This window comes from Miniopterus natalensis, chromosome 5 (assembly GCF_054644295.1).
Source record: "Miniopterus natalensis isolate mMinNat1 chromosome 5, mMinNat1.hap1, whole genome shotgun sequence".
NCBI lineage: Eukaryota > Metazoa > Chordata > Mammalia > Chiroptera > Miniopteridae > Miniopterus > Miniopterus natalensis.
The window spans coordinates 70,914,409-70,941,602 of record NC_142085.1 but is presented as its reverse complement, the minus strand read 5'-3'; the positions used below and the strand labels follow the sequence as shown (position 1 = coordinate 70,941,602).

General features: G+C 35.4%; 1 protein-coding gene across 2 annotated transcripts in view; it reads left to right on the top strand.

Annotated features, from left to right (window-relative positions):
• Nucleotides 1–27,194, top strand: part of MED23 (mediator complex subunit 23) — a 40,689-nt gene that overhangs the window by 9,753 nt on the left and 3,742 nt on the right. The window contains exons 10-27 of one of the 2 annotated variants that reach the window (XM_087817626.1): nucleotides 861–956; nucleotides 1,505–1,522; nucleotides 6,535–6,735; nucleotides 8,594–8,737; nucleotides 10,568–10,713; nucleotides 11,607–11,852; nucleotides 13,566–13,708; nucleotides 14,953–15,127; nucleotides 16,830–16,993; nucleotides 18,091–18,215; nucleotides 19,137–19,339; nucleotides 19,426–19,606; nucleotides 21,043–21,213; nucleotides 21,619–21,835; nucleotides 23,283–23,519; nucleotides 24,486–24,651; nucleotides 25,208–25,280; nucleotides 26,555–26,769. In XM_087817626.1, the coding sequence (XP_087673752.1) occupies nucleotides 861–956; nucleotides 1,505–1,522; nucleotides 6,535–6,735; nucleotides 8,594–8,737; nucleotides 10,568–10,713; nucleotides 11,607–11,852; nucleotides 13,566–13,708; nucleotides 14,953–15,127; nucleotides 16,830–16,993; nucleotides 18,091–18,215; nucleotides 19,137–19,339; nucleotides 19,426–19,606; nucleotides 21,043–21,213; nucleotides 21,619–21,835; nucleotides 23,283–23,519; nucleotides 24,486–24,651; nucleotides 25,208–25,280; nucleotides 26,555–26,769 (2,921 nt within the window). The remainder of the gene's footprint in view (nucleotides 1–860; nucleotides 957–1,504; nucleotides 1,523–6,534; nucleotides 6,736–8,593; nucleotides 8,738–10,567; nucleotides 10,714–11,606; nucleotides 11,853–13,565; nucleotides 13,709–14,952; nucleotides 15,128–16,829; nucleotides 16,994–18,090; nucleotides 18,216–19,136; nucleotides 19,340–19,425; nucleotides 19,607–21,042; nucleotides 21,214–21,618; nucleotides 21,836–23,282; nucleotides 23,520–24,485; nucleotides 24,652–25,207; nucleotides 25,281–26,554; nucleotides 26,770–27,194) is intronic. The other variant, XM_087817625.1, reaches the window with a different exon arrangement.

Sequence of the window (27,194 nt, the reverse complement as noted above, 5' to 3'; positions counted from 1 at the left end):
AGGGTGGAATAGTGAGAGTAAGGTGGCAGTCTGAGCTCTTGGCATATTAGTCAGGAAACTTTTTTTTTAAAATTAAGTTTATTGAGGTGACAATGGTTAATATGGACATACAGGCCTCAAGTGTGAGTTTCTATGTTACAAGACCTATATAGTCAGAAAACTTTGGAATGTGAAGAAGTGGTAAACTAAATGGAATTTACTGTCATCATGATAGCAATAATAATGAAAACATAAATTTATTGTGTGCTTACTATGTGCTGGGCAGTGTTCTAAAAACTTTACTTTGCAAAATCATTATTTTTAATTATCATCTTAATATCTCCATTATACAGATGATGAAACTGAGACACAAAGTGGGTAGTAACTTGCCTAAGGCCCCATGTTTAGGAAGTGGTAGAATCAGAATTTGAACTCAAGCAATGTGATACCAGAACCTATACTTTTAAACCCTGTGCTATCAAGTCATTTATACTCTCCAAATTTGGAAATAGTGTTTGTTTTCACTTGTATGAGGTCACTGGAAACTGCCTCCATTTCTCTTTGATTAGATTCTGAGCAGAAAATCCTTTCCTGACAGTGATACCTAAGACTTTCATGAGGCTAGCTGAAGTCATTTTTAAGTTTATACTCTATAACTTTGGGCAAATCGCTTTGCCTCAGTCATCACTTATCAAATAAAAGGTGGGAATAGATTAACTGCAAGCACTAAAATCCTATGATTTTTTTTTCTCACTAGATACTGCCTACTGTGTGCAGGTAACAAGTGCCTTTAGAGGATTTTTTTGATCCCAATTTCAAATTATTTGAATTAACATTTACTATGATCTTGAAGCAATAATTGTTTTTTATTTTCTTTAAAGGATCTGTTTGAACCACAGACTGCTTTGTTGAGATATGTATTGGAGCAGCCTTATTCCAGGGATATGGTCTGCAATATGCTAGGTTTAAATAAGCAGGTACTGTACTATGCTGGAAACCTAGTAAATTCTGCATAGAATCTGCACTATTCCTTTCTCTTTTCTTTGCTATAGCTAACTGAGCAAAACAGTTAAAAACTATTTGGTGATTTTCATTTTTAAATATATGATTTATTAAACCTATGTATTGTTCCTATCATATATATATATTGCTTTAAGAATGTTTAAATTGAAAAGGAGATATTAAAGTTGATTTATTTTGCATTGCTTTTTTTTCTATAAGGCCAGTTTCAAGTATACCTTTTGCCAGAGAAACCTACACATGACTTAACCATAATTTACTTCTTTTGTTGTTGGGGTATCCTTTTTTATAACCCTTAGTATCTTCAGCGTGGGCTCATTGCTGACCTTTTTTTTCTTTTTTTTTTTGGTGTATGTTTGTTTTTGGTGGTTTAACATGTGGGAGGGTTTGTGCTGACTCTGGGTTCCTTGAGGCTGGCCTCATAGTCACTGTTTTGTCTTTTCTTTTTTTCTTCCTTTATTTTTGTTCTGTCCTGTCTTGTCCTGCCCATCCTCCAATGCTCTAGACCTTGAACATTGCTCAGGTATGTTCACAACCTTACTGTTGTATTGTGACTAACGATACGCTGGCCGCTTTGTAGCCACTGATTCCATTTAGAGAATACATGTATGGTCGGGGCTTGAAATTGGCAGGACCATGCTGAGACCAAGGCCACGAAAATGAATTTCTTCTTGGGATATGAGAGTTGTTTTTGGTGGATTGTTTTTGTTTTGGTTTTTGGTATTTTTTTCTTTTTCTTTTTTTTCTTTTTACCAAAGAGACAACACCTGCCACACAATAAAGCCTGTCACTTTTCGATGGGTTATTTTTCCTTCCCACTCCATTTTACTCTTCTTCATACTTTAGGGCTAAAGCTAGCCTGGTATAATTTTTAGAGATGGAAAGATTTGTGGTGGCCTTTATCTTTCCAGACTTTTAAAACATACATAAATAATAACATCAATAAAAATACTTATGTTGCTTTGCCTTAAAAAAGAAAACAAATTAAAAACAAAACAAAGAAGAGAAAAAAAAAAAAAGCACTTTAATAGAGATGTTACTTTTAAAAGTTGGAGTGGTAAACCTTATACAGGGAAGGCTTTTTTTTTGGAAATATGGGGCTTGACTAAGAAATGTCACACTCTTAGGTGACCCCACACCTGCCTGACAAACACCCTTCTTTGTCAATCTTTGCCAGAGGTGTCCTCCTCCGAGAGTGGGCTCCTCTCAGCTGATGCTCACCTATGGCAGGAGAAGAACACTATGGCCAAACTTATAAATCAAGCTCTTACAGTCCCAAGTCTGTTCCTGGACTTTTCACCTTGGAGATTTTAAGCAAAATAGCCGTTCCAATTATTTTTGTTAAAAATTTTTGAGCCCAACATATTAAAATAGACCAGCTTTTTTATTTTAAAAAGACGTTCTTGTCTAGGTTATATAAAATAGCGTTACTGTTTGCAATACTATAGTGAAGGTTGTGCCAGTGCTTCCATTTATAAAGCCCTATTTTTAAGGACATATAGCTTGGCCATAAAACTTGCTCAGTGTTGAAACTTTGCATGCCAAACCTCACCCTAGTAGCAGTATCTCTTATTATTTTAAGTTTCTCCTTCTGAAAAATTTACCAAGCCTCCTTGTTTGGACAAGCCTTTGTACATGTGAAAATGAAACTGCTTCACACTATAGTAGCTGACAGTTACCTCATATAAACAGTCTGTCAATGTAACACCTTAAATACCTAGTCATTAATTCTCAACTGTCACTTGAGTTAGAGGTAAGTATTCAGTCACCTTTGAAAAAACGCTTCACGCTGTGTCTTAAAAACAAATTTTTGCAAAGAACTTTAAATCAGACTTGCCTCAGTTTTTTTACAGTTTGGTGGATAAATGTACCTATCGTCATTTGAGCTGCGAGTACCTTCTCCCAGATAGCCTTAGCTATCATTGCTTCTTTCTTTTGGGGGGCAGCTCTACTCAAACCCAAAATTGACAAAACAACTCAGAGAAGAGTATCTCTGATCTGATCATTTTAATAACAAGTTTCAACCTAAAAAAAGTTTATGACTAAGACATAAATCCATAAAAAATAAAGTTTATAATGGAAATGCTGACAGAACATTATTACTATTGGTCCCACTGAAGTGTAAACATTGTCAGAAATTTACAATTCATCATTAGTTGCTTTGGTAGAAAACTCTGTAGTGAGTGTACTTGTAGATGGAAGATATATGCTGAATTGACTTGCTATGTTATGTTTACCACCTGTAAAGTAGAGAAGAAAATGAGAACACACAGTATAAGAAGCATATGATTAAAAATAAGCAAGTTGTCACCTCTTATATCATTACAAAACTATAGCCTGCACTGTACTTTCTTGTCCTTTCTCTAGCAATGCAGTAATTAATGAAAGCTTAAAACCTTTTAAGAGCTGTCCATATTGCATTTTCCAGTAGGAATTGGGCTATATTTTATTTTAAAATTGGTCACATTTAGAATGTCATAAATAGCGCAGTTCTGTGACCAGCAGGGTGGAGTATTCACAGTAGAAGAATACTGTTTGGTGTGTTTATACGAGTTTGTGTTCTTTCTATTGAATGAGAGCATTACGAAACATATTCCTCAGGCTCTTGTGTGGTGGTGTGTGAACTCTGGCTACCCTGAGGCAGTGAGGTACTAGACTAATCACTGTTTATCTTTGAAAGGCACCATTGAAAGTGATATTAACTGGCATAGTTCTCCAGTTCTTTTTGGCAGAGAATATAATAAATGACATACAAAGGGATATTTTTTTCCCAACTGGTACTGAATAGATATTGCTTTAAAATTGTTTTCTAGCACTGAAATAATGATTTAAAATTAAGTCCACGTAAGTACAATATGTTAAAATTTCACCAAAAAAGCAGTATCAGAACTATTACCTGAAAGTGTTAGAGGCCACTTACCCTAATATGGTTACTAAGACTGAAAAAAGCCTTATCATTTGCCATTTGAAGTCATGATGGGAAAGAGGGGCATGGGTGGAGGTTAACGTTAATGTTTGTGTCAGTGCTTCCACTTTTTAATAAAAGTGGAAAATTTTAAATGTTAATATAGTTTGAGCAATTATGCAGAATTTGAATTGTTAAAATACTGAATTTAGATTCTTATTGTTAAAAGAGTTTTTAACTAAGTATGCATATAGAGATGATGTAAACTAATTCAACTTATATGTTTATATAATGAAGTCTTAAATTTATAAAAGCTTTCCGAAAGCAAGTTGTAACCATTGACGGACATAGTGCCCATTGGCTTACATAATTATCCAGCCTAGTGACTGATAATTAACCTTTATTTATAGATCATTTCACCGCTTTGCAAATTTTCATTTGTTCCACTTTGTAAAAAAAATCTATGTGATGGAGGGTCTTAATTTTAAAGTACTTACTTTAGTAATTAAAAACTAAAGCAAAACTTATTATTCTAAAGTAGTTATTAGTAGCATAGATCATTTTCTTTTTTGGTATTATTAAAATTGGCAAATAAACAAAGAAACATGTTTAAGCTATCCTTAAACTTGGTATGAGAAATATGCTTGGCTTTAACTAAAAACACTTGAAAAATATAGAGTTAATCCTGAGAGATGTTCTGCCACCCTCACACACTGGGGCATTTAGGCACCATAGAGATCCCTAACTGATTTAATTCTTTACAGAAAATTTGGATGTAATCTTGAGTCTTGGTATGTATTGAAAAATCATCAGCTTTAACTATAAATTTCCTTCTTATTTTGTCAAAATATATTTCTTTGTCGAAATCTTAATATTTTTGTTTTCCTTCTTAAATCATTAACTGTATGACCATCACTACACCCCTAAAATATGTAGGTAAAAATCCAGATTTTAAAAAAAAATAGCAGATGTTAAAAAGGGTAATTCCCAAATGACTCAGATGCTAAAACCAATTTTATTTAGTTTGCTCTTTTTCCCTGAAGCAGATTGATGAAAGACCATTATGGATGGAGGAATAGGTAACAGATTGGTTAGTTTCCAAACTACAAGCAAATTCCCATCACTAATGAAAAATTCCTACTGGAAATAATGGCTTTACTTCTTTTCACGAATTTTTCTGACTCTTATATACTTTGAATGATCTCACTCTAAATTTGTGTTGTCTGGCACATTTCTTAGGTTGTTGGTGGTTGGCAGAACTAGTGAATTTCAAGCCCTGTACACAGTAGTTTTGCATGCTGTTTAAGAAATAGTTTGTAGTGTTGTCTGTTGCACTTTGCTCTGCTTCATAATGATAATTACATTTGGAGGAAAAGTACTGTAGTCTCAACTGGTGGTGTTAATATTGCTCTTTGTAAACCTGTAATGTGGTTGAACTGTGAACATGGCATTGTGTTTTTGGAAAAAATATGAAACAACCATTGATGCTTACTGTTTTGGATAGATGTTTGTTTTATTTGCATGCTTTAAGAAAGTGCAGCTATATTGGAGCTTTACAAGTTTGAAGCTGGCAAAGAGCATGCAAAAGAGGGGATGCTATTCATTATGTTTTGTTTTTTTTCCAAATTTGTCCCCATTTTGCATTTTTTCCCTAAATTTAAGGAAATCATATCCCTTTTTCATGGCAAAAAAAACTGATTACGCCTAAAGTCTGCAAGGAAAGCATGTATCTTAGTACTTGTGTTCATTAGAAAGGCATCTAACTGCCTGGCTATTAAGCCATATAACATATTTTTTAAAAGAAATATGAAAATGTATAAAATATGGCTTAACATACATCTTTTGGTAAAAATATTTTTTTTAAATCACTTTAAAAAGCCTAAATCATTTTGCCTCTAGAAAGGGAAGTTGCATTTTCATTTTTAGTGTTTAAACTCAGTTCTTTTTCTTGTTTTAGATTTTAAAATAGTCTAATTTACAATTAAAGCTGCATTATGTTTGACTTCTAAGAGAGAAGAGCAGAGATTAACTTTGAGACCATTTTTTTCTTGTAGAGAAAGTTTCCATTTCAGTATCAGGAACCATAATACACATTAAAAAACATTTATTGAGTAATCTGGCAGCTATTTTTGTACACCTATGTATATTAAGTTAGAGTAACCTTGTGATGATTACTTTAAAATAAATTCACACACTTCTTTGCTCTCCTATCAAAATGTTTGATTCCTACAGATCCAGGATTTTCATATTTTGAATTAGATTGCAAAATTAATACTGATATCCCCATTTCATATGCCTTTTATATTAACTTTTTTCAAAGGATAAATAACAAAATTTTCTACTCTGAAGTGCCTTTTTGTCAAATTGAAATAATGATGTCTGTAGTAAAAGTCAAAAGTTAATGGGAAGTCTGTCTGTGTGAGACCTGAAAAAAAAGATTATTTATGAAACATCCTCCATGATAATGTAACATGATGCAGCTTTAATAGACTAAATCTAACCTTAACTTTCTAAGTTCAACTTCATTTCATGCTTCTCAGCCTCTTGTTACAAATAATTCCCATTAACTGGTAACTTAGGAAACTAACCAGGAGGCTTTTGGAATACTGTATTTAATCTCTGCCCTACAGCACAAGCAGCGCTGCCCTGTGCTGGAGGACCAGTTGGTGGATCTGGTGGTCTATGCCATGGAGCGATCTGAGACAGAGGAGAAGTTTGATGATGGGGGAACAAGCCAACTCCTGTGGCAGCATCTCTCGAGTCAGCTCATTTTCTTTGTGCTTTTCCAGTTTGCAAGTTTTCCACATATGGTCCTTTCTCTTCATCAGAAGGTTAGTACTAAATCTTTCGTTAGAGCTGCTTCACCTGTTGATTAGTATGCTTTAGACTGGTATGGACATTGCCCGGTGATTTTAGCACTGGCAGAAGTTTGAGTCCTAATTTATGTTTTGTTCAGTGCTTAAGTGGTTTCTTAACTTTTCACTTTATTTTCCTTGTAAAAACTGGATCTGGTCATTCATTCTGTATATTCACAGTGCAAGGATCAGGGGATACAAGATGAAAAGACACTATAGGACCCTCAATGAGCTCTTTACTAGTAGAAAGACATAGATGTAAACAATTTGATTATAATTTAATAGTTTGCATAATGAAAGTATGTTTCCCTTAAGGGATGAAGAAGAGTCCCAGTTAAAGACATGGGAATGGCTTTAGCAAAGAGATCTTGAAGCTAGCACTTAAAGGGCAAGTAGAAATTTGCCAGGAGGAAAAGCTGGAAAAGTGTTTCCATAGCAATAACGTCATCATTTGGAAAGGGATAGAAGTGTGTAAGAACTGGAAAGGAAAATGTAAAGGGGAAAGTGTTGGTGAGATAAGGAAGACAGGAAGGCAAGACCAGACATGGAGAACTTTATATGGCCATGTGTTTGTTCTAAGGAGTTTAGATTTTCTTTGGGAGGCAAACGAGGAGGGGAATGACATTATCATATTCAAGTTGAAAAGATTGCTGTTAATGGCCACGTGTAGGAAGATGGTGACATAGAGATGGATGGGACCAAAATCAGAGGCAAGGATATTAGTAAGAGAGCTGTTGCAGAGATCTAGATGAGAGATGCAGAAGGTCTGAACCAGACAGAGAGGAGAAGCCAGAGATCAGGTATGCTGAGAGAAATAGAACTTGGTGACTGTAGGTAACAGGGAGTAACAGGAGTGTAAGATCACCCACCGCTATCTACTTTGGCCATGAATGGAAAGGTAAGACAATGAATGCAAAACAGAGAATACAGTGGAAGTTTGTGGCAATAGTTGATTTTAATCATAAGGTTTTAGACACATTGAATGGGAATAAAATAAGTGTTATATTTATAACAATTCTACAGCATGGATTATTTGGGGGGAAATTTTTCAAGAGTTTCTAGAATCCTTTCAGCCCCACTTATCCCCAGTCCTCCCCCTGCCCCCTACACACACACCACCACCACCACTGATTTCTGCTATAATCTATAGGAAACCAGAAAAAGTGTTTTTTGATAGCCAATCCTTGAGGATTTTTTTTTTTTTAAATATATCTTAATTGATTTCAGAGAGAAGAAGAGACAGGGAGAGAGAGAGATCGAAACATCAGTGATGAGAGACTCATTGATCAGCTGCCTCCTGCATGCCCCTGACTGTGGATGGAGCCTGCAACCCAGGCATGTGCCCTGACCAGGAATCGAATGGAGATCTCCTGGATCGTAGGTCAATGCTCAACCACTGAGCCACACCCGGCCGTGCAAGGATTTTAAATTATACTTGATCTTAGCCAAAAGGCCGAGAAGCTTGAGAATTTTAAATTAAAAATTTTTTTTGATACAATAAAGCATTTCTTATGTTTTGATATTTTTCGTAATTATCCCATATTAAACTTGATGCTCATGCTCACGTGATCAACTTAATTATGTCCTAAAACATTTGATTTTTTATATGCCCAGTTGTTGTGGGGGGGGTCAGGGAGGAAAGATATAAATTATATTAAAATAATTTAAAAGGCTTTTCTTGGTGTGCCTTGAGTTCAGACTGAGTAATTAGCAAGTGCCAAAGTTAGGTGCTAACTTTCTGAAAGCAGGGTTTCTCCTTTTTGTTTTTTTCTTTAAACTTTACATCCACCTCTTTAACTAGATGAATGGATATGTATATAACCATCTTTTACAGTTAGCAGGGCGAGGACTGATTAAAGGCAGAGATCATCTGATGTGGGTTCTCCTGCAATTCATTTCCGGAAGTATACAGAAAAACGCACTGGCTGATTTTCTCCCCGTCATGAAACTCTTTGACCTTCTGTACCCAGAAAAAGAAGTAAGTTTTACTAGATAGTTAACAGTGTGGTGAGTGAGTTGTGTCTAATTTATGTTTAAGGATTTTAGTGTGACTTTGAAAAGAACACTGGATTTAGAAGCTGGAAATCTGAATTCTTTTCCCAGTTCTGTGACTAACCATAATTGTGTGATGGACATTAGGTCTCTCGTCATTAGTTTACTCATGTATAATGAAGAAATTGAACTAAATTATTTTTGAAGTTTATCTTAAATCAAAATTGAACATTTAGTGTAGCAAACTTTTTTTCTACATTTTAAGTAGGTTTACAGTTTTAAAAAGCATTAGGCTGTTTTTATCTATACAAGTCATTGAGTGACCACATAACATTAGTATTTGTGAATATCTTTTTTTGTTTGTTTGCTAATTGAGTGTGTCCCCCTCAGTGTTTTATTACATAAGGTATTTGAGTAAAATATGGTATGCATTTATGATTGCCATTTTTTAAAAAGCATTTTATTATGGAAATTTTTGTCCAGTTTTGAATCAGGCCATCATTTTTTTTTTTTAATTAATTATATAAGCTCAGGTGTACATTATAATTTGACATCTGTAAACACTACAAAGCGATCACCCCTAAAAGTCTAGTTTCTGTCCATACAGTTGACTCCCTTCACCCCTTTCACCCCATCTCCAACCCCCTTTCTCCTCTGGTAACCACCGATCTGTTCTCTGTATATATGAGCTTGTTTTATTTTGTTTGTTTGGGTTTTGTGGGGGTTTTTTGAGATTCCACATGAGGGAAATCACATAGTATTTGTCTTTCTCCTTATGATTTAACTTCATTTAGCATTTTATTCTCAAGGTTCATTCCCATCACAAATGGCAAGATTTCATTCTTTTTTGTGGCTGAGTAGTATTCCATCATTCGTGTGTGTGTGTGTGTGTGTGTGTGTGTGTGTGTGTGTGTGTGCGCATTCATAAGTCCATGGGCACTTAGGTTGCCTGTTATAAATAATACTGCAGTGAACAGGGGGGTTCAAATATCTTTTCAATTAGTGTTTTCATATTCTTCAGGTAAATACCCAGAGGTGGAATGGCTGGATCATATGGTGGTTCTATTCTGGAATAAATCAGTGGCTACACCAATTTACAGTCTCACCAGTTGTGTACAAGGGTTTCCTTTTTTCCACATTCTCTCCAACACTTGTTATTTCTTGTATTTTTTTTATAGTAGCCATTCTAACATGTGTGAGGTGATATTTCATTGTGATTTTGATTTGCATTTCCTTAGATATCTATTGAAATTTTTTCCTAATTTTTATTTGTTGATTTTTTTTTTTTGAGAGACACACACACATCGATTTGTTGTCCCACTTATTTATGCATTCCTTTGTTGATACTTATATATGCCCTGACCGGGGATTGAACCCGCAACCTTGGCATATCAGAAAGATGTTCTTATCCACTGAGCTACCAGCCAGGGTAATTTATGGAAATTTTTAAATGCACAAAAAAGTAGATTGAATAGAAAAGTATATTCTTGTTTCATCTTTCCTTTTTATCTTTTTTACTAATGCTGGACATTTTAAAAGCAAATTCTTAATTTTTATGTTCTCAAAAAGCATTTATGTGACTTTTAGAAATTTTATGTTTTCAGTATAGTTATCATATTCAGTAAGATTTCATAATGTTTAATTTTTAAATGATTTGTTATTGTTAAGTCAGAACAATCTTGTAATGGTTTCAATATTTATAGCTGTTATATCTTCTGATTTATATTATTGAATAATCAAAGAACAATGGGAGCTAAATTAGTACAGGGTATTTTAATTAGTTAATTTTTCTCTTTCTGATAATATTATTTTTCAGTGTATCCCAGTTCCTGATATTAACAAACCTCAGTCAACTCATGCTTTTGCAATGACTTGCATTTGGATTCATCTTAATAGAAAAGCCCAAAATGACAACTCCAAGCTACAGATTCCAATACCTCATTCCCTAAACCTTCACCATGAGTAAGTTTTTGTAGCTGAACAGTTAATTTTTTATTTTATAGATAGTGGATTATAGACTAATATTATTCTTAGTATTTGTGTAAAGAATGAAAATCTTCCCACGCTCACTGGCAGTAAGGGTGAATATTTAATGTGTATATCATCCCAAGAGAAACTGACCAATATTTGCATCAGAGAACAATTAGAAGGTTAATCCTATTTACATATATGTATATATATTTAATCAGGCCTAATCTTTGTTTTTATATATTTTAGTTTAATTAAAGTTATTTATTTCCAAAACTATGTGAAAATATTTCAAAGTTTCTTAAGTACTTGGGATTTGAGCATGATCTGACTGAGATGCCTTTCACTCCCTGGGCTGCCAAGGTTGGTTGAACTGATCTGATCTGTCTGGCGTGCTCCCTTCAGTCAAAGATGTTAGGAATGGCTGAGCTTCCCACGCAGAACTTCTGAAAAGGACTTCTTAAGAGACTGTAGAATAGTCAAACTTCGTATTTCATTTAGCTTTCATTTTATGAGACACCCCTTGACCATCTTTTCTTAGTAACATCTGTAATGAAGGCATTTTGTTGTGCTTAAGCAGAAACCTAGTCCATGAATTTGTGACTTATTCATTTCTGAATCTCAGTGCTGTATATATAGTACGTACTTAAAAATATTCATTAATTGTTAACTTATAATTACTTAAATTCTTTCTGAAATGCTACTTGTGTGTTTCTGTTCTGCATTTTGTTATGTGTATGTCTACATTTTGGGCAGAAACTTTATTCCTGTAGGAATAAAGATAATATTAATAAATAGGTGCATGAAATTAAACTTTTCTAAAAATGCAAGTTAACTTTCTGGAAATCATTTGCATTTTTTCTCTTTAATGGGACTTGAAATTTTAGGTTCCTACAGCAGAGCCTTAGAAATAAGAGCTTACAAATGAATGACTATAAGATTGCCCTGCTGTGTAATGCATACTCTACAAACTCAGAATGTTTTACATTACCCATGGGAGCTCTGGTAGAAACTATCTATGGAAATGGAATTATGAGGATACCTCTTCCTGGAACAAGCTGTTTGGCTTCAGCATCTATTACTCCCTTACCAATGAACCTGCTGGATTCACTGACAGTTCATGCCAAAATGAGGTATGGTCTATTTATTTGGTCATGGAACTGATATCAGTATAGTATAAGTATAGGCTTGATTCCATGATTATGTGTGTGTTTTATGGTCATGTACATTTTTTTTTAATTAGGTTTTTTAAATTATAAAATGGTAATTTTTTTAATATAGGATTTCTAGAATATACAAATAAACCCAGAGAAAATAATTACCACAATCCCTCCATGAGAAATAAGCACTGTAAAAATTTTTGTGTATATTCTGAGTCTTTTTTCTATGCATAAATATATAAACTTATGGATTTTTTAACAAAATTGGCTCTTACTGCAATACAATTTTATAACCATTTTTCCCCATAATAACCTATCAAACACCTTTTTAGGTTTAGTGTTCTTCAAAAATATGTTTTAATTACTACAAAGAAATGTTGTGTCTGTAAATGACTTTTTAAAAATTTTTATTTACTGATTGATTTTAGAGAGAGAGGAAGGAGGATGGGGGAAAGAGAGAAAAAAACATCAATCTGTTGTTTTTATTTATTTATGCATTCCTTGGTTGATTTTTGTATATGCCCTGACTAGGGATCGAACCTGCAACCTTGGCATAGCGGGACGATGCTCTACCCACCCAGGACTGGCTATAAATGATTATTTAGCCAGTGCCATATTGTTGGGCATTGAGGTTACTTGCAATATCTTAGTTTATAAAGATGGCTATGGAGACTGTCTTTATGGCTGTCTTTGTACTTATACATAATTATATTGTCATTAAATAAACTTGCCGGAGATAGAATTGCTGAGTCCAGGGATGCAAAAATTGCAATACCTTAACAGTATTGATTACAAATAGGGGCACTTTTAGAATTGACATCATGGTTTCTAAAAGACAGACAGATTCTATTGTGTGGTTCTAGAACCTCAAGTGTCCCTAAGAGCCAAGCTGATATGTAAATTAGTGACTCCTGGTACTGAGTGAAGGAGAGCCAGATATTATGCACATGGAAGCATGGGAGTACGGAGGGAACTGAAGCTGACCAGAGCATGCAGGGCTCATCTCAGGGTGCTGCCACGTTAGCTAATTTCTCTAATGTAAGAATGCAGACTAGTATGGCTAGCTCTTGTAAATAGTTTTGAGAGGGGCTAGAAATTCACATTTTTATTTCTAGTCTTTCAGCTCTTAAGTATTGGCTCAAACTTCAAATACCCTGTAAGTCAAAGAGAATTCATATGTGGGCCTTTAAGTGGGGCTTCAGTTCTGGAAAAGCCGTGCTCTTTTTCAGAGGGTGAACATTGTGATAGAATTACACATGTACTTTAGCAGCACACATGACAGAGTTGAGAGAAACCCTGTTGGAACCTAACATTTGGGTCTTAGCTGTGATTTATTAAGTAATTCTGTAACAAAAGTTAAATTTTTCAAATGGTTTTAGTTACATATTTTAAAGAAAAACATACTGAAACCATTTAAACTTGTTGTTATGAGTTGTACCCAAATCCTGCTTTTCCACGAGCAGAGGGTTCCTGATACACATTGGAAGCACTATGGGAACCAGAATTAGTCTCAGGTTGTGCAGCACATCACTACCAAGTGTCCTGCACAACTTAAGTGATTAAAGTGGGACTGATTCAGTTTATATATTTAAGTTCAGATTTAAATCAAGTTCCCTATCAATAGATAACTCTCGTATTTATGTCAAAATATGGATTTTTATTTTCTTTCCTTTTGTTTCTCCTCAGCCTTATCCACAGCATTGCTACCAGAGTGATAAAACTTGCTCATGCAAAGTCCAGTGTTGCCTTGGCTCCAGCCCTGGTGGAAACTTACAGTCGGTTATTGGTCTATATGGAAATAGAGTCTTTGGGCATCAAAGGATTTATCAGTAAGCCAGGACCTTCTAGTGTTTATAACCATTAACCCATTCATTAATTGAACAAGTAGTCTTCTAAGTGCTGGGGATACAGCAGCGTCACTGCCATCATAGAGATGACCTGCTAATGAGGGAGTCAGACAAAAAAGTAAATAAATAAAATTGAAGTATATCAGGTGATAAGTATAGAGAAAAATAAAAAAGAGGGGATAAGGTCAGGGGAGTGAATTGCATTTCCATGTAAATGAATTGCATTTCCATGTAAAGTTATGGTAAGAAAAGGGTATTGTACTAGGTGCTTGGGATGCGGTGAGCGGGACATGGTCATTGTCTTCATGCAAGAATCATGGTCCTATTTGCCTCTTTTGCTAGTTTGTTCCTGGAGAAGCAATGAGTACTAAATCTGACTGGCAATATGGAAGGCATTTTCCTGTATTGCAGAAGACAGCTTATTATGTCTGTTAGTTATTATGCCGTTCTGAATAATAAATACTTTCTAATATGGAAGTGTTTTTCTGACTCATGGTAATTCTAACTTTTCCCCAATAACATAATTTTAATTTTAACCTTAGTTACTCTTCTTATCAGAATTGAAATCTGAATAAAACTTTCTTGGGAGGGAGGAGGGAATAAGAGCATGTGTGATACAATTTGTGTGTTAAAAAGTAATCCTCTTGCTTCAAAACATTGAGAACCTTAACTTCGTAAAAATAATTTTAAAAATAACTGAGAAGTGAGGAAGGTTAGAATAATTTTTTTTCATATCTTGTCTCTTATTTTTCCAGATGAACTTGAGTATCAGTTGTCAAATTCCGGGGGGGGGGGGGGGGTGCAAACTTGGTGTTAAAACTATGATCTGGATTTTTTTCCCTTATAAATAAAGTTGAAATCATAGAGAAAATTTGGAAACTATGTGCACTTATGTATGCCTCTTTGTGTGTGTTCACAATCAAATCTTTACATAGATTTTACTCAGCGTGACTTTTCTTTAAATACCTTTTTTTTTTTTTTTTTAAATATATCTTTATTGATTTCAGAGAGAGGAAAGGAGAGGGAGAGAGAGAGATAGAAACACCAATGATGAGAGAGTCATTGATCAAGCCCACAACCGGGGCACATGCCCTGACCAGTAATCAAACCCCGATCACCTGGATCCTAGGTCGACGCTCAATAGCTGAGCCACGCCCAGCTGAGGTAAATACCTTTTAATACACAGCTTTTACTGATTGGTGTCTTAAATTCTCTTATTTCTTAAGGTCAGCTTTTGCCCACTGTTTTCAAGTCTCATGCCTGGGGGATCTTACACACTCTTCTTGAGATGTTCAGCTACCGGATGCATCACATTCAGCCTCATTACAGAGTTCAGCTCTTGAGTCATCTTCATACCTTGGCTGCAGTTGCACAGACAAACCAGAACCAGCTCCATCTCTGGTGAGCTCATTGTAGATTATCTTTCTTTAAGATTTTGGAGATGGGAACTTAAACTTTGCCTTATAATATTTTTATTCATTTGTCATAAAATTCCTCTGCTCTGGAGTTATATTATTTCCAGTATAGAATGGAGTCCAGCTTTCTAATTTTTTTATTTTTTATTGAATTTATTGGGGTGACATTGGTTTATAAAATTATATAGGTTTTAGGTATACAATTGTATAATACGTCATCTCTATGTTGTATTGTGTGTTCACCACCTGAAGTCAAGTCTCCTTCCTTCACCATTTAACCCCTCTTTTACTCTCTCCTACCTATTGGCCCTTTCCCTCTGGTAATCACCATGCTGTTGTGTGTGTCTGTGAGTTCTTTTGTTTGTTTTTGCTTAATCCCTTCACCTTTTTTTTACCCAGCCCTGCAAATTCCCTCTCCTCTGACAGCTGTCAGTCTATTCTCTATCTATGAGTCTATTTCTGTTTTGTTTGTTAGTTTATTTTGTTCATTAGATTCCACATGTGAGTGAAATCATATGGTACTTGTCTTTCTCTGAGTGGCTTATTTCACTTAGCGTAATGTTCTACAGGTCCATTCATGCTATCCCAAAGGGTAAGATTTCTTTCTTTTTTATGACAGAGTAGTATTCCATTATGTAAATGTACCACAGCTCTTTTAGCCACTTATCTACTGTTGGACATGGGCTGCTTCCAAATCTTGGCTATTATAAATAAGACTGCAATGAACATAGAATTAGTGTTTCAGGTTTCTACGGATATATTCCCAGAAGTGGACTCACTGGGTCATAAGGCAGTTCCATTTTTAATTTTTTGCGATGACTTGATACTGCTTTCTACAGTGGCTGCAACAATCTTCATTCCTACCAACAGTGCATGAGGGTTCCCTTTTGTCCACATCCTCTCCAACACTTATTTGTTGATTTATTGATGATAGCCATTCTGACACATGTGAGGTGATGTCTTTTTGTGGTTTTAATTTGCATTTCTCTGATTAGTGACATTGAGCATCTTTTCATATGCCTATTGGCCATCTGTATATTTTCTTTGGAGAAGTGTCTGTTCAGGTCCTTTGTCTATTTTTTAATTGGATTGGTTTTTTTGGTATTGAATTTAATAAGTTCTTTATAAATTTTGAATATTAGCTCCTTGTCAGATGTATCATTGGCGAATGTGTTCTCCCAGAGTCCAGCATTTTAATTATTAAGATAGTTGAGTCCTTGCCTTAGGATCTTTGGGCTGAGAATAAATTCCAAGGCCTTTGACATTATGTTCTAGCTTAGCCCTTTAGGATACTGGATTTAAATATACTTCAGGTTATGGTTAAAGTATGAATCATGTAATTTTGATTTTGCTCTAAGTGAAGATATAGTGCAAATAAAAAGAATGTAATTTTTGAAGTGCCGTTTATCCAGGTGAAATTTTTTAGTCCTGTGGGCTACAAGCTGTATTCTGCAAATATACAAACATATCAGGTGGTTTTCACTATAAAATTTGCCACTTCTAGTTTTTAAAACAAATTAAGCAAAGCTCATGTCAAAAAAGAGTTTTTCCCCCAATCAAAGAAGGTAAAGTCATAATTTGCATGTGTTTCCATTTTAGTTGACCTAGAATTAGATTTAATTCCATAATTCTGAAATTTATATGCAAGTTAACTTGTTCATGTTTCTTTTTGTTCTCTTACCTTTCAGTGTTGAGAGCACTGCACTTAGGCTTATAACAGCCTTAGGAAGCTCGGAGGTACAGCCACAGTTCACACGCTTCCTTAGTGATCCCAAAACAGTGCTCTCTGCAGAATCTGAAGAACTGAACCGAGCCTTGATATTGACGTTAGCTAGAGCAACTCACGTGACAGGTACAGTGACTCCACCACCACTAACAAAACAGTGGAATGAGAGTGTATTGGGCCTCTACCTATTGTGAAGGAGATGACATACTGAAAAATGCTTTTCATTTGCTCAAGAGAAAACAATTGTTTTGATAGCTTCACTATTTCAGTCATTAATATAGGTTCTTCTGCGTACTCTCATTTTAATCAGGTTGAGCATCAGTTTTCAGCCTTTTTTCAGTAGTGGTTCTTGAGCTTTTTGGTCTCAGGACCACTTTATACTCTTAAAAAAATAATTGAGGGGATGGGGGGGGTGGGACATTTCAGGTAGAAGGAACCCGTATCAAGACCCAGAGGAGAGCAAGAACACTGGTTCAGAGAAAAGGCTAATTTGGCTGGAGTAGAGTGAGCCAAGTACAGATCGAGCACTTAAAACATATTTATACAGGATGGGGCAAAAGCAGGTTTACAGTTGTTCATATGGGAAATACAAAAATTAATAAATAATATAAGAATAAACTGTTTCTCCTACTTAAAACTGTAAACCTACTTTTGCCACACCCTGTATTGCTCATTCCCTTGCCTCCTTCAGGCCTCTGTTGTTACCTTTATTGGGAAGGCCTTTCCTGAACCACTGTATTGGGGTCCACAGAATCTACAGACCACACTTTGAGAACTGCTGTTTTAAAAAAGTAGTTGTTGAATTTAGTAACCTGAAATACATTTGTGTGAACTATCGTATTTTACATAAATAAATCTCTTTGATTTAGGGAGATATTTGTAGTCTACAGCTGTTTCAACCACCAGAAAAGATATTTACTTTCTTAATTCTAGTCTCTTGTGCTAATACCTCATTGTCAGAGCAAACTAAATGAACAATCATGATAGACCTATACAACAATTATATCATTGGTGCTCTGTAGCTGTCTTTGGTGTTCTTTTCACTCATTATGTTCATATTTTCAAATTTAGGTCCTAAGCTGAATATTACTAGTTATGCAATAAATGCACTGCAGTGAAATTCTCTGAGTGTACATAATTGTTCATGACTTTCTCTAGGATCTCTGTATGAATTGCAGATATGATCATTTATATCTGGATTACATCTGTTTGTTTATGTTTAGATTTTTTTACAGGCTCTGACTCTATTCAGGGAACTTGGTGTAAAGATATACTACAGACCATCATGAGTTTTACTCCTCATAATTGGGCTTCACATACTCTTAGCTGTTTTCCAGGCCCACTACAGGTAATTTGGTCTTGAATTACATATTGAATATGTATGAAATAATTTTCCCCATTTACAATGTTATTCTATTGAGTTAGTTATGGTGACAGCCAAAGAAAGTTAGCTTTTATTATTATTTTTTAAATCATTGCCATTCCAAAATCTTTAGTTGTGCCTTGTCCTAGTCTAGGACTGTATGTTTCTAAAATTTTGATTATTGTGGTTTCATCTTATTAGTTAATTCTCATGAGAATTAACACATTACCTGAAAAATTCTTTCTCTCTCTCATAGAACTGAAACGGAGAGAAATGTAATTTAATGGAGCTTCACGGAATACACATATGCTAACTTGAGTTTAAAAAAAATCACACAGAGAGAAAAACTTGGTTTTTATAGTATAGAGAAAGAAAACCTCATCTATCTTCTACTTTTCAGAAAAAATCTTAGGCATAATGAACATCTGTTTTCTATAACTTCTAACAGGGCTAGAGCAGTGGTTCTCAAACTTGCCAGAATCTTCTGGAATGCTTGTTTAGATACAGATTGCTGCTGATACTAATGGTCTGGGGGCCCTACTCAGAGAACCATTGGGCTAGTGTAATGGATTTTCCTTATAGAGATACGAAAATATGTAACCAAAGGGCACATAAATTTTTGTTTCATTTTTTTCCAAAGGTGAACGGAAGTATCAACAGATGATTGAAGGAATTTTGAATTCACAATTGCTTGGAATTTCTGTTTAGAATATCTAAGAAAGGAATCTTAGCGATAATCTAATTCAAGCCTCTATATTTTCCCAATACAGAAATTCAGGCCTTGAGTTGCTCGAGGCACGGACAGTTTATTAGTGTCAGAGTCAAGTCTAGAACTGGTTTCTTGACTCTATAGCCAGTGCTCTTTTTACTATAACCATTGAAATATACTTCTGATCTTCTTTTTAGGCATTCTTCAAACAAAATAATGTGCCTCAGGAAAGCCGTTTTAATCTGAAAAAAAATGTGGAGGAGGAGTATAGGAAGTGGAAGTCAATGAGCAATGAAAATAACATCATTGCTCACTTTTCTAATCAAAGCTCTCCTCTCTTCCTTTGTCTTCTCTGGAAAATGCTCTTGGAAACAGATCATATTAATCAGATTGGCTATAGGTAAGCCCAGAACCTAGATCTGCATTCCATTTGGCAACCAGTTATACCATACAGCAATATAATTTTTTTTTTACTCTGCTTTCCAGAGTATTAGAAAGAATTGGAGCCAGGGCCTTGGTAGCCCATGTGAGAACATTTGCAGATTTCCTGGTATATGAGTTCTCTACATCAGCTGGGGGTCAGCAACTCAACAAATGCATTGAAATTCTTAATGACATGGTATGGAAGTACAACATTGTAACATTGGACAGATTAATTCTCTGCCTGGTAAGAATATGCTTACTTAAGTTTCTAAGCTGTCTGTTCTCTTTTGGATCAAGGTGTGTGATTGTGATCTACTCTGTATTGCTTCAAAGGGTTTAATAAGTTTATACTATAATCAAGCATAGCTATCACTTCCTTAAGGAACTAGTGATTTCCCACTTTCTTTACTCATTCATTCAATAAGTATGTGTTGAGTACCTACTGTTTTCTGCACAGAAGGTATAGAGTAAATAAGACAGACATGATCCTGGCCTTGTGGTGCTCTAAAAGTAGAAGCAGTTAGACACAGTTGACTTGCAAGTCTCTCACTGCATTTCTTTGCAGAGCGCCAACAAACATTTCTGTATAATTTGGTAGTACAGTCAGAACTGAATGTTTCTCATAGCTACCCAATATTCCCGAAATGATGTTTTCTCTTGACTTTGATTCTGTTTCAAGTAAAAATTTAAGAGAAAGACAATGAATCAGGATGGACAATACTACGTTTTTTTAAAATACATGTACTATACTGGTGATATTTGGGGTCGCTTAGTTTATTAACATTAACCTCTTAGCTGTGAAGCATAGATATAAAGATGGTTATAGTCTAGCCCTGGCCAGGTAGCTCAGTTGGTTAGAGCATCTTCCCAATATGCCCAGGTTATGGGTTCGATCCCTAGTCAGGGCAAGAATCAACCAATGAATGCATAAATAAGTGGAACAACAAATGGATGTTTATCTCTCTTTCTCAAATTAATAAATAATTTTTTTAATAAAAGAAGCTTTATTTGCCCAGCCAGGTGGTGTTGCTCAGTGGTTGAGCATCAACCCATGAACCAAGAGGTCACTGGTTTAATTCCCCGTCAGGGCACATGCCTGGGTTGTGGGCTTAATCCCCAGTAGGGGGCATGCAGGAGGCAGCCAATTGATGTGATGTTTCTCTCTCATCATTGATGTTTCTGTCTATTCCTCTCCCTTCCTCTCTCTCTAAAATCAATGAAAACATATTTTTTAAAAAAGAAGCATTTTGTATTTTATTTCATTTTATTATTTTTTTAATATATCTTATTGATTTCAGAGAGAAGAAGGGAGAGGGAGAGAGAGAGAGAGAGAGAAACATCAGTGATGAGAGTCATTGATCGACTGCCCTTCACTGGGGATCGAGCCTGCAACCCGGGCAAGTGTCCTGATGGGGAAATCAAACCTCAGTCTCCTGGACCATAGGTTGATGCTCAGCCACTTAGCCACGCCGGCCAGGCAAAAGAAGTGTTTAAAAAAAGAGGGAAAAAAAGATGGTTACAATCTACTAGGGGAAATAATGTAAATCTATCAATCAATAAAATAAAAGGATAAAATAGAGTTATAGCAAGATTTTACTTATTCCAGTTTAGACTTTCAAGCAGCAGAGCCATGCTTTGTGCTAGTTAGGCATTTTCATATACTTTTTCTGTTCTCCAAAGGCCATGCGTAGTCATGAAGGAAATGAAGCCCAGGTTTGTTATTTCATAATTCAGTTGCTGTTACTCAAACCAAATGACTTTAGAAACCGAGTAAGTGACTTTGTGAAGGAAAATTCCCCAGAGCACTGGCTACAGAACGACTGGCACACCAAGCACATGAATTATCACAAGGTACTAATTCAAACTAGTGCTTTAATTAATCCTTTTTAAGCCATACTTAGATATTTTGCTATTGATTTGGCTGTTTTCTCTGTGGTTCTACTGTTTTCTCTCTGGTCTCTAAACTTCTTCAAGGTTCTAGAATATCTCTAAAGTTATGAATAAATTAAAATTATAGTTTTCATAGACATGGGTACTTAAAGTACAACATGAAGAGTCATTATAAACCCTTTTATGAATAATCTATTTTGGTATCTCTTTGGGATAAGAGATTTTTACCAAGTAAATGACTCTAGTTTGCATTGCATTGTACGAGCAAATGTGATTTCATATTTTTTAAATGGCAAGTTTATTTAGCTGTTTTTTAAGAGAATAAAAAAGATGCCCTAAACATTTACCATTTCCTCACTTCCACAGAAATATCCAGAAAAACTGTACTTTGAGGGCCTGGCGGAGCAGGTGGATCCTCCTGTGCAGATCCAGTCCCCCTATCTGCCCATCTATTTTGGAAATGTGTGTCTCCGATTCCTGCCAGTATTTGATATAGTAATCCACAGATTTTTAGAGTTGCTTCCAGTATCCAAATCACTGGAGACTCTACTAGATCACCTAGGAGGGTTATATAAATTTCATGGTGAGCTTTTTCAAATCTTAATCACATCTAATAGCTCTATAAACAAAAGTAGGCTAGGCATGACCATATGGGTAATAGCTGTTCTAATTTTTAATGTTTTAATTTTTAATAATGTTTTAATTTTTTTTCAATGAAAGTGTTTTGAGGGTAAGTGCCGTGCATTGATACCAGGAAGTGTAAAATAGGTGACATAAAAATATGAATAGGCAATCAGCAAATGTATTAAATAGCAAAAAAGAAAAGTGATATGCAAGAGATGCCTTATTTTACATAGTGTGTGATTAATTGTCAAATAAGTATAGAGGGAGAAAAGTATGTGTTCACAACAGACTGATGTTACTGTGAATGAATTGGATCTTGACAGGCTTCTTGGATGGATAGAATATCAGCCGTGGTGTATGTGATTTGTATAAACAGAAAAGAGAGAAAAACATACTAGGCAGAAAGAACGTTTTGGAGAAATCAAGAAGGTATTAAAAACAAGACATTTTGAAAACAGCTGCCTCATTGGGCTAAGTTAAAATTTCATATATTGTGCCTGACAGAGCACCTTAAATGCCTGCCTGAATTTTGAGTTTATAACTTGCAAGTAGTCAAGAATCAATTAGAAGCTATTAAGATAATGACATAGAAAGCCTAAATGGAAAACATTTATTTTAGATAAATCCAGTTGTAGTTGGCAGCATGTCCTGGAAGGAGTAAGCCATTTCAACGACTTATGTCAGAAAGTTCAGATGTATGAATAGTGTGTAAACAAGTATGATGGCACTGGACATTAGGAAGGAGGGAACAGATAGTCAAGGAAGAAAGAATAGGACTGGGTTGGCTGGTTGTGGAAAGAATAGTAAAAGAAAAATTAAAAACAACTCTAAAGTTTTAAACCTGGTACTGGAAAATGGCAGAGTCAGTAACAGAAGTGTGGAAGTCCCAGAGCACCCACTGTGGGGACAAAGTATATTTATCTGGGAGGCAGTTCTTTTTAGACTTTGATCTAAGATGTTTTCTTCCAATGCAGAAGCTTGAATTGTCGTTTAGCATACAGAATAGGTATGAAGTTCAGTGAGCATTCATTTTAAAGGCATTTTCCATTTGGATTAGGTGATATTCGCACATGGTGCAGAAGGGTATGCAGTAAAATGCCCCATCCCTGTCCTCTAGCAAGGAATGTCCTTGCACAGGTGTCATTTTTGCAGAATCAACTTCCAGAAGTGAAATCACTACCTCCAAGTGTAATGAATGATGAATATCCTAAACAAAATGTGTATATTATTGGAAGCCTTCTGCCTTGTTCTAAAATTAAAATATTCATTGTCCGCAATTACCCAGCATATGAAATGGCTTCATAATCTTCTGAGCTGTTTTTGGTAATCTTGAAAATGGAGGATTAGTTTTTCACAGTTGTCAGTAACCAGGTAAGCATTGTGGTGATTTGTTTTCTTCTTGGCAGATCGTCCAGTGACTTATTTGTATAATACTCTGCACTATTATGAAATGCACCTGAGAGAGCGCGCATTTCTCAAACGAAAACTCGTGCACGCGATCATTGGTTCACTCAAGGATAATAGACCCCAGGGCTGGTGTCTAAGTGACACTTACCTGAAGTGTGCTATGAATGCGCGAGAGGACAATCCTTGGGTCCCAGACGACTCCTACTATTGCAGATTGATTGGCAGGCTAGTAGATAATATCCTTTTTACTGTGGTTTTCCAGACTCTTTAGAAATAAGTGTATGTATGGTTTGTGAGAACATGAACTGTGTTGTGTTTTCAAGATAATATTTTTATATATGCTAAGACTTCAAATTTCTTAAAGATCATTTCTACTTTTACTTCTGTAAAGGTTTTGAAATCTTAAATTCACAGCATCATGACAGAGAGGCAGAAATTCATTCCATTAAAATTTATATTAAAAAACAGGCTTTTAAGATTTGTTTCAAAGAAAACAATCCTATTTCTAAGTAAATGTCCTATGTATTGTAGTACATGCATCTGTTTGCTACTGGAGAGAGCACAGAATTTTGTTGCTTTAAATCACTGAAATTTTAAAAGATGTTAATAGATAATAATGTAACTTATTTTCTCTTTTTTAGTAAAAGAGCTGCTATGTGGTATTTTTATTTCTTCATTTTTATTTTATGTTGTAAGTTATCAGCACTATACTTAATATGCCCGTGCACCATGCCACTATTTACTAGATAGAGCAATGTAAATGGGCATGATTTATCTTCCTACACAAAGAAATTTATTTTGCGAAGTAAAAGAATTACATATTATAAAGTAACTTTCTTATTAACTGCCCTATAACTGTTAAAAGAAATAGATTGGTAGTTATAGTAATGCTTTGGTTGCATAGGTAACTGTCACATCACAGTGATAGGAGCCCACCTAGATGAGACAAACCATTTATACCTTATGGTTGATCACATGGTTTCAATCAGTACATTTGTCATGTCAAGCTTACTTGTATTTGGTTTGTATTATTTACCTTCTGATCTCTCAGATAAATCACTTCTTGGGGGCTCATAATTAGATAAATTGATAATCAAATGAGATATTTGCTTGTGAAACATTTTGAAAGCTGTAAAGCACTACACAAATGTGAGCCATTAATCTCAAAATAATCAAATAGTTATTGCTTTAATCATTTGCACCGATGGCTGGCAAATCTCCTGGTCCATTTCCAAACTGTGACTGGAGATTCAATGAGTTTCCCAACCCAGCTGCCCATGCACTGCATGTTACCTGTGTGGAGCTCATGGCCTTAGCTGTCTCAGGCAAAGAAGTTGGAAATGCTCTTCTAAATGTCGTGCTGAAAAGGTATGTATCCTGTTGTATGCAGTAAGATGCCTTGTTTATTTGTAAAGAGAATATTTTATTTGGTGCTGTTAGACAACCCTGTTGTCTTTACAGTGGATAGTAACTGTCTTTTGGTTCCAGATCTTGTCCTTATGATATATGGGTAGTGGAATGAGTCCTGGACAGTGTCAGAAGACCTGGGTTTGTTCCCACTTATATTCTCCATTAGCTGCTTGGCATATAATTTAGGAATAATGTTAACTTCTCAGTAAAGGCAGTCTTTCAAGAGTCCTTTCTTAAGGACCAACGTAAAGTAGCGGATAATGATTAGAGAAGAAGTATAAATAAATGGAAATAGTATTTCAGCCTATTTGTTAAAGGAAACAACCCAAAACAAAAGCCTTATTTTGCTTTTGTTCCTGTATATTAAATTTTTACTCAATAAAAAATCTATTTTAGTTTTATTGGAGTAGGTTAGTTGTCAGCCCCTGAATTATGTTCTCAAAATAAGATCCACTGTCAACCATATAAAATGTTTTTATAATTCCATATTTTTGTTCTTTTTTCTCACTTGTAGTCAGCCTTTAGTGCCGAGAGAGAACATTACAGCATGGATGAACGCAATTGGATTGATCATCACTGCCCTACCCGTGAGTTAAATTGTGATTTGTACACAGTAATGGAATGCAGCTGTTCCCTGTCGGCAGCAAGAATAGAGTGCCTTCATACAAGGACATCATGCAGTTAGTGAAGTGTTTCATATTTTTAAAGTTTTCATATTATTATTGCTTCAAAAATCTACAGTGACTATTTGTTTGCATTCTGCATCAAATCTAATGAAATCTACCTAATTTTGGGTCCCTACATTCATTTGTCCCACCTTACCCATCCAACCTTAGTTTTTATATTAAAGTCTGATCTAGTTTTGACCACTTAGCATATTATACATCTAGATCCTTTTCTCATGCAAGTAATGCTCGTTGAGCCTAGGCCAGTGTGACCGAGTGGTTAGAGCGTCGGCCTTCGACCAAAGGGTCCTGGGTTCAATTTCTGGTCAAGGGCACTTACCTAGGTTGCAATTTGATCTCTGGCCCCAGTCTGGGTGAGTGCAAGAGGCAACCAATCAATGTGTCTCTCTCACATCAATCTCTCTCTCTCTCTGCCCCTCCCTCCCTCCCTCCCTTCCACTCTCTCTAAAAATCAGTGGAAGAAATATCCTCAGATAAGGATTAACAGAAAAATAAATAAAAAAAAATAATGCTCACTGAGACATGTGTCAGGTGCCTCTGATACGTTGGAGAATAAGACATTATGCCAGAACCCTCCTTCCTTCTGTCAGCTCCTCTAAAGCTCCTCACTCCTTGCCAGTGTGGAGCCTGCTTCTTCAGGGACCCTGCCCTGGCTTCTCCACTCATGTGAAGGCGCCCTTCTGTGACCCCCACCTGTGTCTAGTCAGCACCACATAGTTATCTGTTGTGCTATGTTTGAGTGTCAATAATATTGTCTTAACCCTGTACTCTGCAGACTTCTTTGATTATGCGCCTCTATGAATCACCTTTTCCTTACACAGCTCCAAAATATATATATTGATTTCTGAGTTACACGTGTGTATAGTATTGTCTGTATGGTAAATATTATTAAAGTAGATTTACTCTGTAGTAAGTATCAGGCACTAAATGAACAGGACAGATGCGTGTATGGAGCCCTCTAACTCACAAGCATTTTTCTCCAGGTTGTATTGGCTTATTCTGAAGCCACCAGGTTTTTATTTTAAAATCTCCATTACACAAAGACAAGCTGGATAAGTAGAAAACATTAAAGAATGAGAAAGTGCTATTTTTTTAGGCGTGGGCCGGTGATAATGAATATGGGTGGAACACTGGATGACGGATATTTTTCATCAGGCTTTCCTCTGGTTTTAAAGGAGCCATATTGGATTGTCCTTCATGATCAAATTGTGAGTGTTATCAGCAGTCCCAGCTTGACATCTGAAACAGAGTGGGTTGGCTACCCATTCCGCCTCTTCGATTTCACTGCTTGCCATCAGTCCTACTCCGAGATGAGCTGTAGCTATACATTAGCTCTAGCACATGCTGTGTGGCACCATTCTAGCATTGGGCAGCTTTCTCTCATTCCCAAGTAGGTATTATGACTTCTTAAAGAAATTTGACTTTTTTCATCTTGTTCTTGTTTTGTTTTTTAACCTAATTTACATATAAGGTATATATCTCATTCAGTAGAACAACTTGCAAAGTAAGAGTTAAGTAGAATTTCTAGAGAATCAGAAAGCCTCTTTTATTTCAGAATTAATTTATATGTTGAAGTAATAATTTGGTATCTAGTTTTCTGTTACATTTTAAGGAGGCTTTTTCCAGAATGTATTCCAAAAGTTGCCTTTTGAACAGAATAACTGATATTAGCCTATTTTCTGATTATTTATCTTAGCTATAAAATTGGTGTTAATTAGATTCAACTTTCTTGAAAATGGCATTTATATTAGATTGGTTATATGCCTCTGTCAAAGAAATTTTTTAAAAAGTATTACAAGTTTTACAAATACTGGG